The sequence below is a fragment of the Canis lupus genome, chromosome X (assembly GCF_003254725.2).
Source record: "Canis lupus dingo isolate Sandy chromosome X, ASM325472v2, whole genome shotgun sequence".
In the NCBI taxonomy this organism is placed as follows: domain Eukaryota; kingdom Metazoa; phylum Chordata; class Mammalia; order Carnivora; family Canidae; genus Canis; species Canis lupus.
The window spans coordinates 19,950,603-19,964,060 of NC_064281.1; the positions used below are offsets into that span (position 1 = coordinate 19,950,603).

At 44.2% G+C, this 13,458-nt stretch overlaps 1 protein-coding gene and 1 long non-coding RNA gene across 4 annotated transcripts in view; both read left to right on the forward strand.

Annotated features, from left to right (window-relative positions):
- LOC125754709 (uncharacterized) overlaps positions 1-2,971 on the forward strand; it is a 73,521-nt gene extending 70,550 nt beyond the window's left edge. Inside the window, exon 3 of the long non-coding RNA XR_007409498.1 lies at positions 2,679-2,971. This is a non-coding gene — a long non-coding RNA (uncharacterized LOC125754709). The remainder of the gene's footprint in view (positions 1-2,678) is intronic.
- A 6,576-nt stretch (positions 2,972-9,547) lies between these two features.
- Positions 9,548-13,458, forward strand: part of PDK3 (pyruvate dehydrogenase kinase 3) — a 74,319-nt gene continuing 70,408 nt past the window's right edge. Inside the window, exon 1 of one of the 3 annotated variants that reach the window (XM_025438855.3) lies at positions 9,548-9,850. In XM_025438855.3, the coding sequence (XP_025294640.1) occupies positions 9,745-9,850 (106 nt within the window). In that variant the 5' untranslated portion in view covers positions 9,548-9,744. Of the gene's footprint in view, positions 9,851-12,116; positions 12,212-13,458 lie in introns of those variants that run through there. The other 2 variants (XM_025438847.3, XM_025438860.3) reach the window with 2 other exon arrangements.

Sequence of the window (13,458 nt, forward strand, 5' to 3'; positions counted from 1 at the left end):
GGCCCAGGGCGTGATCCCGGGGACCCAAGATCAAGTCCCACATTGGGCTCCCTGCATGGAGCTTGCTTCTCCTTCTGCCTGTGTCTCTGCCTCTCTCTCTCTCTGTGACTCTCATGAATAAAATAAATAAAATCTTAAAAAAAAAAAAGAAACAGGAGGATAAGGGACACCCTGCAATATATCTAGCACAGCACTTATCTCATTGAAATTTAACAGGAGCCCCAAGTGCGAGGCACAGATGTAATTTAACATTTTCTATAAGCCACACTTAAAAGTGAACAAACAAAAAAACCAAATGAATTTTAATAATATATATGATTTAGCCAGTTTAACTGATACATCTAACATGCTATTTCAACATGTAATCAATATAAAAATTATTGATGAGATAGTTTGTATTATTTTCCTTTTTCTGGCATACTGAGTTTTCAAAATCCCCTGTGAATTTTACACTTACAACAATCTCGGTTTGGATCTGTACATTTCAAGGACTCAAGAGCTCCATTTGGCTAGTGGTGCTGAATTGGGCATGCAGCTTTAGCCCTTCTAAGGAGATTGATTCTCTTTAGATTTTGAAATCTGGCCTTTTCAATTCTATTCTAGTACACATTCCAAACAGTGGGAGGTGATTGACCCCATTCCTTTTTCTTTTTAATATTGCTAATTTAGAGTTGCCTCATAGATGGGTCACGGGTCAGATTATCCTAGAGCAGGGGCCTCCAATCTTTTTGGGAGAAACGACTGTTTTTTCTTTTCCTCAAAGCTTTTAAACCTCCAGAAAATTAGGATAATTGGAGGGAGGGGAAGGTGAAAACAGTTGGGGCTGACAATAAAACACCTTCTGGAGAAAAGTCCTTCCTGGAAGCTACCCAAGCCTTCTCGATGGAAGGAAGTCTTGGTGACTTCAGAACTGACTCAAGTTGGCTGTTGGGTTCACAATGGGTGGTTGTGATGGTCGGTGCTGGGGGTAGGCTGCACCCCTGCCAACAGCTTGGATGGATGAGGGCTGTACTCAACTTACTGATGTGAGAAACGCCAAGTTTTCCAGATAATAGGTGGCACCTTAGATGTCAGAGTCCACTGCAAATAATGGTTCATGCTCAGTTAATTATGGGCACTAAGTAAATATTAATAGAAACTGATAAGATCATGATTTGGATGAAAACAGAAGAGCAGTAGATTCTGACAGGTTGCTGTATAATTAACTTTCATCTTTTGGGGTAAAGGAGAACTGAATAAGGCCATTCAGTTCAGTTACCTAGTCTGGCATCATATTTTTGGATCATATTCCCACCCAGAAACTCCCAGGGATATCCTAAATGTCAACCTAACCATGGTAATCACTCAAAACACTCTGTAGTAGTTCTTATTGGCATTTTGCTGATTCCTTCCAGACTTTTTCCATGAAGTTTTTGTGATCTCTTCGTAGCTGAGCTCAAATTTAATACATTATTTTGTATCTTGCTTTTACCCACTTAAAATATTTGCATTTTCCATGTTCTCATATAGATTTCACACAACACATTTTTAATGACAGTCTAATGGCCCACTGAGTGCTTGTGCCATAATTTACTTAACCATTTTCCATTACTGTCTTTTCCTTCTGATTATTATAGGATGTAATTTTGTTTCATAACTTGCACACAGGAAACATTACCTTTATTTTTTTTAATAAAATTAAACCTGCATTTGAATTCCTATGTGCATGGTGGGCAACACACCCAAAAGCAGCCATCAATGGGGAACTAGTTGCATGTGTATATGCAGGGTATCTGGACAACGCTTAGTGTGATGGCTCAGATACTTTTGACCCTAAGCAACACAGATCTACTCAACCTGGCCTAAACCATAAAGGAGATGTACTGGCCTGTATAACTGGGGGTTCAGAGGAAGCTTCGGGATTGGTTTGATTTAGTCACCTGAACATCATCAAGGACCCTGTTTCTTCTCATTTCTGCTCTCTACAAAGTCAGCTTCACCCTGGTCACGAGATGGTTGTCAGCTGATGCCACATGCTTGCGTGCATGCACTCAGAGATGGGGAGAAGGTAGAAAGAGAAGAGAGATTCTTCCAGAAACTTCCTCCCAATAGCAAGTATGTTTCTTTCACAGAAGCCTCCAGGAAATACTCCTCCTTTCTTATTGGCCTAAATTGGGTCATGTGCCCATCCCTGAATGAAGAGCTTATGGCCAGTGGCCATAATTTTTAGATTGAGCCATGTATTTCATTACTACAAGGGTGCCTGGGTGACTCAGTCAGTTAAGCATCTGCTTTTGGTCTCAGGGTCCTGGGATCAAGCCCTGCATCAGGCTCCCTCCTCAGTGGGGAGCCTACTTGTCCCTATCCCTCTACTGCTCCCCCTGCTTATACTCACTCATGTTCTCTCTCTCTCTCTCTCTCAAATAAATAAATAAAATCATAGACAAACAAACAAACCCAAAACATTACTGCAAAGGAGGCTCTTACCCGCACCCACCCCCAGCACGAATTCACTGCACGGGCAGTAAACAAAAGTGGGTGGTAGTTACCCAGAGAAGGGAGAATGCATTTATAGAGATTACCAAAATGTCTCATATCTTCCAAATTCTGTTTTCAGTCCTGCTATACAATAACAGCTAATGAACACCCTTAGGCACAGCAGCCCAAAGCCCAGACCTAAAGTCTCCATTGTCTTACAGGTCAGAGAAGATCAGCTACCTCTTTCACCTGCCCCTCCAAGAGGTGCAAGAACAAAACACAGATTTAATTTCTCCATAAATTATCCTGCCACACCATTCCTGTGCTTAAAATCTTTTCTGACCTCTTTTTTTGGGGGAAGAGAAAGACTACCAGTAGTATGATGAAAACCCTCCTTTGTTAGAAACAAAAGGACCAGGATAAATGGAGTTGAAGAGGATTTGCATCATCTAAAGTAGCTTGTCAAAAAAATCATGAATCTGGGCACTTGGAAAAATAGAGCTACTGCTTCAAATCACACACATATTTGATTAAAGATATAAGTTTAATAAAACTTTATTAAGTAAACCTTTCTTCTCTAGTTTACTCATCTTCACACTCTTAACTTCCTACTCTTCAAATCTAAAGGTGGGTTGGTGGATGTTGGACATAATCAAAATTTCCTTCAATAGGTTAATGAGTAAATAAATTGTGCTCCCTCCAGACAATGGAATATATTATTCACACCTAAAAAGAAATGAGCTATCAAGCCACAAAAAGACATGGTTGAACTTTAAGTGCATATTACTAAGTAAAAGAAGCCATTCTGAAAAGGCTATATGATTTCAACTGTATGACATTCGGGGAAAGGTAAAATTATAGAGACAGTAAAAAGATCAACACTTGCCAGGGGTTGGCAGGGAGGGATATATAGGTGGAGCACGCAGAACTTTTAGGGCAGGGATGCCTGGGTGGCTCAGTGGTTGAGCGTGTCTGCTCAGGGTGTGATCCTGGAGTCCTGGGATTGAGTCCTGCATCAGGCTCCCCGCAAAGAGCCTACTTCTCCCTCTGCCTATGTTTCTGCCTCTCTGTGTGTCTCTCATGAATAAATAAATAAAATCTTTAAAAAAGAAAAGAACTTTTGGGGCAGTGATTGGGCCAAACGCATAGAATGTACAGCCCCAGGAGTGAAGGGTAAACTGCGGACTTTGGTTCATAATGATGTGTCGATGTGGGCTCACTGATGGTAGCAAATGTGCCAGTCTGGTGCGGGATGGCGATGGTGGGGGAGGCCGTGTGTGTGTGTGTGTGTGTGTGTATAGGGGGGGGTGGGAAAGGCAGAGGGTATGTGGGAACTCCCAGTAGTTTCCACTCAATTCTTCTATGCACCTAAAAATGCTTTAAAAAAATAATAACGTCTGGGGACGCCTGGGTGGCTCAGTGGTTGAGTGCCTGCCTTTGACTCAGGGTGTGATCCCAGATTCCCAGGATCGAGTCCTGCATTGGGCTTCCTGTAGGGAGCCTGCTTCTCCCTCTGCCTATGTCTCTTCCTCTCTCTCTCTCTCTGTGTCTCTCGTGAATAAATAAACAAAATCTTTAAAAAAAAATAAAGTCTGTTTTGGGGCACCTGGGTGGATCAGTTGGTTAAGCATCCAACTCTTGGTTTCAGTTCAGGTCATGTTCTCAGGGTCATGGGTTTGAGCTCCCTGTCAAGCTCCATACTCAGCGGGATATCTGCTGGAGATTCTTTTCCTTTCCCTCTCCCTCTGCCCCTTCTCCCCACTCACATGAGTGCTCTCTCTCTCTCTAATAAATAAATTTTTAAAAATATTTTTTAAAAAATTAAAAATAGGGCAGCCCCTGTGGCTCAGTGGTTTAGCGCCACCTGCAGCCTGGGGTGTGATCCTGGAGAACCCGGATCGAGTCCCAGGTCAGGCTCCCTGCATGGAGCCTGCTCCTCCCTCTGCCTCTCTCTCTCTCTCTCTGTGTGTCTCTATGAATAAATAAATTTTAAAAAAAATTAAAAATAAATAGGAGTGCCTGGGTGGCTCAGCGGTTGAGTGCCTGCCTTCAGCCCAGGGCGTGATCCTGGAGTTCCAGGATCAAGTCCCACATCGGGCTCCTGCATGGAGCCTGTGTCTCTCTCTGCCTATGTCTCTGCCTCTCTCTCTGTGTGTCTCTCATGAATAAATAAATAAAATCTTAAAAAATTAAAAATAAATAATTAAGTCTATTTTAAAGATACAGGCTGATATCAAAGAACATGGAATTGAGAGTCAGGAGACCTGGAGTCAAATTTGGACTGCCATGTACAAGCTGTGTAATCTTAAAATCTTTTAATCTTTCTATTTCTTAGTTCACTCACCTCTAAAATGAAGATATGATTCCTCCATCAAACCTACGTAAAGAGACAAACATAGGTCCTTTCACAGAGCACATAGCAGGTGCTTTTAAAATATGTCAATTGAGAGTAAAGAGAAAAGGAGGAAAACAGGAAGACGGGGAGTTCATAGCCAAGTCAAGTGCTGGTGGAGGCATTTTTTAAAACAAGATCCACCTGCTAGTGATTGATGGTGAGATAATCAGTGGTTATTTTTTCCCCTCATCTATTCCACTTCACTTTGGCTTTTGGTTTTATCAAATTATGATTTAATAAAATGTCCATTATCGCTTGAATTATTCAGAATACTACCCTTTGTTCCCCGTTGAGAGCCGACGGGAAGGAATGTGATTTGGGTAGTTTTGTTGTTCCTATTGTTGGTTTTCATTTATTTAAAAAATATTTGTTGTGGACCTAGTAAGTGGTACTGCTGCTAGACATGGTAGCCAAGCAGTGGATAGGCTAGACTTGGGCTCAGCCATCACAGGTCTTGTGTCTAGGGCGGAAGACAGACATTCATGAAATTCTTTTTTTTTAAAGATTTTATTTATATATTCATAGACACACACAGAGATAGGCAGAGACACAGGGAGAGGGAGAAGCAGGCTCCATGCAGGGAGCCCGATGTGGGACTCGATCCCAGGTCTCCAGGACCACACCCCAGGCTGCAGGCGGCGCCACACCGCTCTGCCACCAGGGCTGCCCCATTCATGAAATTCTAATGGTGTTTTGAGTGTTACAGTGAGAAGTACAGAGAATCAAGAAACAGTACAGCAGGGGGAACAAACTGCCTTCCTGGTCAGGGAAGACCTCCTTTGTCTTCTAAGTGCTGCTGCTGCTGCTGAGTTCTGAGGCATTAGCCGGAAGGAACAGGGAGCTGGGTAGGAGTGCTGCATAGGGTAGGAGGGCAGTTCCAGCACTTGAGCATGAGTCAGAATCACCTGCGAGGCATGCAGATGAGTTAACTATTACTGCATAACATAGATCCAGAAAGTAAGCAGCTGGAAACAACAAACATTTATTACAGCAAACTGTGAGAATTTCTGTGGGTCAGAAGTCCAGGAGCCACTTAGCTGAGTGGTTGTGGCTCAGAGCCTCTTACCAGGTTACAAGTCCAAGTGCGGGGGGCGGGCGGGGGGAAGCATCTGCTCTCAGGCTCACTCCTGTGGGCTTCTCCACAGGGCTGCCTCGCAGCAGGGCAGGGGGCTTCTGAGAGAGAGACAGAGAGGAAGGGAGAGAGAGAAACCCCAAGAAGGAAGTCAGTCTTTTTTTTTTATGTTCACTTTATTATTTTTTTGTAATACATGTTCTTTAAATGTTCAGTAGTTATTCTATGGTTATAAAATATTTTTATTGATATCTTATATATTTTCTTTGAATATACTTTATTTTACATTTTGTAACCAAAAGGTACTGCTTTCTCCTACCGAGATATAATTGACATATAATATTGTATATGTTTAAGATCGCCAACATATTGATTTGGTATATGTATATATTGCCAGATGATTGCTACAATAAATTTAGTTCACACCCATCAACACCCATAGTTACATTTTTTCCCCTTTTCCATAGGGACTTTAAACAACTCTTAACAACTTTTAAAAATCCTAGTTATAAGATAAAATAAGTTCTGGGTATACAACGTACAACATGATGACCGTAGTTAATACTGTATTGTATAATTGGCTTTATTTTTTTTCAAACAGTTTTAGATTTACAGCAAAATAGAGAAGACAGTACACAAAGCTCCCATATGCCCTATACTCCATTTCCCTACTATTAATATCTTGCATTATATGGTACATTTCTTAACATTTGTGAATAAACGTTGATTTACTATTATTAAACACATTTGCTCCAAAGTTAATCTTTTATTCAGAATTCTGTAATTTTTATTTAATGTCCTTTTATCTGTTCCAGAATCCCATCCAGGATAGCATGTTATATTTAGTTGTCATGCCTCCTTTGGCTCCTCTTGGTGGTCACGGTTTCTCCGATGTTCCTTGTTTTTAATGACCTTGATAGTTTTGAGGAGTACTGGTCTGGTATTTTTAAGAGTGAAATTATTTTATAACCTAATCTTTGAAGTGAGATCTTATTGCTTCTAGCCATTCTATATTTGTTGGAAGTGAATTCTAAATCAAGCGTACGTTCAAAAGGAGAAGAATCAAACTCCATCTCTTGGGGAGAGAAATATCAAAGAATTCGTGGCCATATTTTTAAAACCCTCAAAACTTGTTAAGGCACAGATTTCCAGGCCCTACCCCCAGAGTTTATCATTCAGTTGGTCAGGGTGGGGTCCAAGAGTTTGTATTTCTAATAAGTTCTCAGGTGATGTTCCTACTGGTGGTCCAAGGATCTTGCTTGAAGAGTCACTGGAAGCCAGCAAACCTTGGTGTGTACAAAGAACTGAAAAAGTTCATCAAGATCTACTTATTTCTTTGAAGATCCTTCTCTTATAACTATAATCAGCACTGAAATCAACTCACTGGATTAGCTTCTGGATTTTGCCAGTTACCATAAGACTATTTGCTTAAACAATATGTATTGTTGTATGAAAGAGGTAGAACAATATTTTATGTTTCTATTAGACATGATTTATTTCATTTGATTGTCACAAATGCCAGGGAGAGAAATCAGGTATCTCCATCCAACATAAGAAGTAACTGGGACAGAGTAAGGCTAAGTGACTTGTTGAAGGCCACACAGCCAGTTGATAGAACAAAGCTTAGGGGACTGGGTCATTTGAGCCCTGGACCAGTGCAATTTTATATTACACCAGACTCTCTCATATTGTGTCCCAACTTCTAGGACCTTGCCACCTTTTGGAGAAGCATCAATAAAACTAGTCATATGATAGTTGAAGTAATCAAATCAACAGAATACGCAGATTTTGTTCACTGGAAAAGGGAGGAATGAAACAAGTGATGTGCAAGCTAGAAAGATCAGCAGCAATCTTCTGCTGCTTAGGTTGGGAAAATCTTCTTTTTTTTTTTTTTAAATCTTCCTGTTTACTGACTACAACTACTGCCACCAAGTACACTCTGCTTCCGGATAGCACTGTAAAAGTCACTGGAAGAATCACAGGCCACAGATTCTCTTTTTGTCTGCCCATGCACACCAACAGGATTGCTTAGCTCTGCTGGCCAAGTACCCAGCTAAAAGAGGTTGTCAGTATATCTCTTTTAGGCTTTGGTTAGAATGGAAAGGACATGGTAGTCTATGTGCCATAGCACCACCAAGATGACCAAGATGTATTTGAAAATGTAGAAGTATGGTCAGACCACTGGATGCCTTTGAGTGTATGTATTACTTTTCTTTAGATTCAGAATAAAGATGTAACTAGTAAACAAAGAATTGGGTGTGTAAGTACCCAATGAAGTCACAAATGTTAAGTAGCTACCCACCGATAATTTTATTTAATGAGAAAACCAGCCTAATTAGATCAAAACAGTGGTCTCCAGTGACATTTTTATCTTTCCTTAGAGAATATTCTACTTTTCCTTTTATTTGATGTTTACACGTTGCCAAAAATAAAGCAAGTTTTGGTGAAAATGGTTAAAGTAAGCAGTACTTCATGCATCCCCATTAGGAAATAATGAGTTCAAGGTCAATGGTATGCAGAGAAAAAAAATACCCGACACCTGGTGTAAGCATAGACTCATGTCCAAATGTAGTGGTGCTGCTGGTGGTGAAGCCTCAAAGAGTCAGGAAGCTGTCCTACGGTGGTGGTGGTGGTGGTGGTGATGGTGATGGTGATGGTGATGGTGATGGTGATGGTGATGGTGAGTGAGGGGGTATGAAAGCTAATAACAATGACCTTAAATTTGAGCCTTTCCAACGATAGTGGTGGTATGAAACAGTGACCTCACGATTAACCCTGCCCATTGGTGTGAGGGGGAGTATGGGGGAGGGAGGGCACGAAACCGAGTGTTAGTGATGTTAGAATTGATACTGTCCAACGGTGGTTGTGGTGGCCCAAAACAGCCAATGACTTAATTAATCTTGTCCAAAGGTGGTGGCCTCAGGTGGGAAGGTAGTGGTGGAGGGTTGGTGAGGAGGAGGAGCGGAAGGCCACGAAACAGTGAGTGACCTAACAATTCTGTCCAAAGGTGTTCAAAGGAGTGAGCAGGTCGGGGTAGGGAGGTAGGGGTGGAGGAGGTGCGGTGGGCTGAAACACAGTCGGTGACGTTACAATTAAGCCTGTGCAATGGGTGGGGGGCAGGCGTGAACCAGAAGCACACTGCCATGTCATTCTGCCGAAGGGAAGTGGTGTGGTGGTGGGCATGAAACAGCCACTAAAGTGGTAAAAACAACATGAAAATCAAAATGTAAAGATGCAATGAGTCCTCCGGCGCCGCAGCCGGCCATCCAGGGAGGGCCTCCCGGAAGAGGCGCCTGCAGCTGAGAGGGGCCTTGAACAAGGCGTAGGACTGGACTCCGGCCGTGGGCTCGGGGCCTCGTCGCAGTTCCACTGCCCCTTTGCCACCTTTCGGCCGCAAAGGACTTAGCCGGGGGCGGGCCGCGGGGCTGCCGCACTCGCCGGGCGGGGCTCAGCCCCAGGAGCAAAGGAAGGTGGCGCCGGCGTCCGGGCGAACTCGAGCAGAAGAAAGCGGGGGCGGCGGCGGCGAATCAGCGGCCGGCGCGTGCGACCGCGCGCCCCCCGTGCCCCCCGCGCCCTCCGTGCGCCGCGTACGTGCGGCGGCCGACTCCGCCCCCGTGGGCGGGGCCTGGGGAAGCCGCGGGCGGCCGGCCGCGGCCCCGGAGCTGCTGCTGCTGCTGCGGCGGCTGCACCCTCGGCGCCAAGGCCGAGGCGGAGGCCGGGGCGCGCGCCTGGCTGACGTGCCCGACCCGCGCGGCTCGGCTGCGCCGTCTCCAGCGGCTGCCCGGGCGTCTCGGCTGCTCTGTGCACGACCTCGGCGAGGATGCGGCTTTTCCGGTGGCTGCTGAAGCAGCCGGTGCCTAAGCAGATCGAACGCTACTCGCGTTTCTCGCCGTCGCCACTGTCCATCAAGCAGTTCCTGGACTTCGGTGAGTGCGGGACCGGGCCCCCCACGGTCGCCACGGTCCTCACAGCCGCGGGACGCCGGGCTGCTGCCTTTCAGGCCCGCCGCCGCCACCGCGGGTCTCCGCAGCTCTGGGCAAAGTCCGTGGGAACCGCGGGCGGGGCTCTGGGATGCCCGGGGGCTCCCCAGGGGACTCGGATTTCGGGGCGCGGGGGGGGCAGGGCCTGGCACCCGCACACCGTCCAGGGCTTTACCTGGAAACACAGAAACCGCGTCCGAGGACCTTCATCCAGGCAGGACTCCCCGAACCTGCTCTGGTAGCTTCGAATCTACTTGACACAGACCTCCCCGTCCTTAAAACTTAGTAGCGGAGTGCGGGTGGCTTTTTAATGGTTTTATTTGTAGATTCTTTTTTTTTTAGTTGTTGTTGTTGGGTAAGAACTGTTTAGAAACACCTTGAGGTCGAATAAATTATGCAATAACATTTTGTTCCTCTTTTGCCCTAAGGTGCTCCCGTGTGCCTGGAGCGGTGGGACTCCAAGTGTTGTCCTTTCCGTGTAATGTTAAAGCAGTTAGAGGCCTGAGCTGCAAACGCCTTAGATGCTGGGGAGGAGAGGACGCGTGGGCACCTAGCGTCAGAGCAGGGTCTGATACACCCCGGTTCATCGCGCCTCCCCTCTTGTGTCCCACCACCTTCTGCCCTGTCAAGTGGGCTGGTGGGCAGCTTACGCCAAGTGAGGCGGGAGCGCAGAAGACCCGGCCCTCACCTTGCCGGAGAGGCCTAGCTGAGATGGGAATAGATTCCACCACCTTATACTAACCGGATCGTGTTTCCCCAGAGTGGTGCCCTTTCAACCACAGAGCGAATACTTGCAGTTGCTGAAGGCGAGGGAGCTGGTTGTGAACCACCTGACAGTAAAACAAAAGTGCGCACCCAGGTATCAGAATAGAGCTCAGCATCCTCGAAGGGGAATAAAAAGCTCTTAAGGGAACATAATCTGACGTCTCTTCATTTCGTGACTTTTAAATAAATGTAAAGGGATGGTATCGGGTGGGAATAAAAACTAGAAGTGCAGAGGAGATAGAACGTCCAGGGAGGAGCTGATATGCAAGAGCTGTTGTTGCCTGTACTGAAAAAGTTGGGATAGGAAGAGAGGAATAGGTTAAAGTCGAGACCAAATTAAATTTTAAGAACCCACTTTGCCAGAGAATGATGAGGAAAGTCAAAGTTCAATGAGATGTTGATCTTTGCATCTTAAACTTCACTCCTGCAGGCTCTTCAGTAGTTAACCATCTCTGGCCACTTGTGAAAATTTTAGAGGTTTGAAGCAGCTCCTGACTTCAGGGTTTAGAAAGAAATGTCAGGGTTGCTATAAATAGCATGTTTTCCATCTCTAATTTATGGTTTAGAGAAGATTCTGAAGCTATCAGCTTCACTGGGGGTAAACTGAGTTAGGTTTTCACCATAAAAGAAGCAAAAGGAATCCAGAAATTCCCAATTTCTTCCACCCTCAACATGGATGTGATAGTTCTGATAGCTTGGTGAAATTTCAGTTGATTTCGTTCTACAGCATCTAGTTTCTACCCATGTTAATAGGTGTCTTGGCAGGAATGTTACCTGAGTAGGAAAACCACAGCGGGAGATAGTGTTATCGTGGAAAGCCCATGGGACCAGTGTCTGGAAATAAATGTTCTAATTTTTGCTCTGCCACTAACTCAAGTGTGGCTTTGGCTGAGCGAACCTCACTGGGGTTCATTTTCCTAATCGATAAAAAGTGTGTATTGTATTAGGCAATCTCTAAAACACGACTCCTGAATTGTATTATTATAATTTCAAAGGACAAGGGATGAGCTTTGAAAAGAAAATACGACCAAATCTCCTGATAGGTATTTCCCACAAAAGGCTTCTGACCTATTTTGGGAGAGGTGGAGGGATATGCTAATCTAGGATAATGGAAGAAGCCTAATAATTGAAGTCTTTTCCTTATAAGGAAGCTCACAGGAGAGCTATATATAATTGTGGTGGAATTTGCTAGAAACTACGAACCCAGTTTGTAATATCCAGAGACAGGTGATGGGCAGCCTGTGTTTAATGACAACACCTAGAAGAAGAGCTGTCACAAAGGCCATCTCGACTTCTTCCTTTCTTTGAGTCCTTCTAGTTCTTGATAGTTCTGTTTTGGCAAGTAATGTAGGAGTTTGAGGATCTAGGATGGATGGGGGGATATTTTTAAGGTGAGGAGGAAGAAGAGTAAAGAGGCTTTATGACCCTTTATGACTGTTGAAAACTGCAGATGAAGGCCACCTCACATGCTTAAAGGGCCAGCTGTGGAGCAGCAAGTGACTGCATGAAGCCAGCTAGGTGGGAACTGTGGCACCCTCCCAGGTATGTGCTGGTTCCAGAAGGGGCAGGTGGTTGGCACCAATTCAGTCTGTTTTAAAAGACCTGAGACTCAAAAAGAGCAGATATGTGGACCGTGCTGACCTCCAGGCTGCTACTTTGTGACCTTTATGATTTTCTCCCTCACTGCTTTACAAACAGGACATAAGTTTTTGACTGAGTAACTGGACAGGGACCAAAGAAAGGATGTACATGGAATTCAGTGCTTCAGTATTTGTTATAAGCACATTAACAAATAAATTGTAGTTTCTGTGGCCACTGAAATAGCTTTATTATTACTAATCTGTTCACACTAGTAAAATAAGATTATCTTTTTTAAGAGTGGAGATTAAAAGTGGTTGTTATTTCAGAAGCAGTGATTTTACTTTATTTTTTTTTAAGATTTTATTTATTTATTCGAGAGAGAGGGAGAAGCAGGCTCCATGCAGGGAGCCCGACGTGGGACTCGATCCTGGGACTCCAGGATTGCACCCTGGGCCAAAGGCAGGTGATAAACCGCTGAGCCACCCAGGAATCCCTTGTTTTTTTTTTTTTTAAATGAAGTTCTCTAAAAAAAAAAAAAAAAAAAAAAGAGAGAGAGAGAGAGATTTTCTTTTTGGTCTGAGATGGGAGTTACGTGGTTTCAAATTCAAAAAGTGCCAAAGGATAGAGACATACATACCACCTTCCTACTTTTGTCCACTAGCCCCTGCATTTTTTGTATAAACAGCAGCTTGTTAGAGATCTGTCCGCATCTTGCTTTTAAACTCCATACCTTAGAGAGATTTCTAGATCTTCATCTACCGTACTTCCTTAGTTAGTTTATATGAGTGTTCTCTGATTTATTAGCCAACTCCCTCTTTAGGGCTTGTAGGTTGTTTCCAATCTTCCCTCTGGTGACCAGTGCTACTGGGAGTTGTGCTATACACACACCCTTCTGTGTGCATACGGTGTGTGTACGAGTACAGATATAGGACGTGTTCCTAAACCTGGGATCACTACATCAGAGGGTGTGTGCATTTGAAATTTTCCTAAGCATTGTCCAGTTCCTTTCCCTAGAGATTGTCAGTTTATCCTCTCTCTAGAAGTTCCTAAGGAGTGCCTGTTTTCCTCTGCTTTTACTAAATCATCATCAGACTTTTGAGAAGTAAAAAGTGTTATCTAGCTAGCATTATTTCTTCTGGAGTAAACAATTTTTCGGTTTGATTTTTTTTTTATGGTGGAAAATTTTGAGCATATACAGAAGTAGCCAG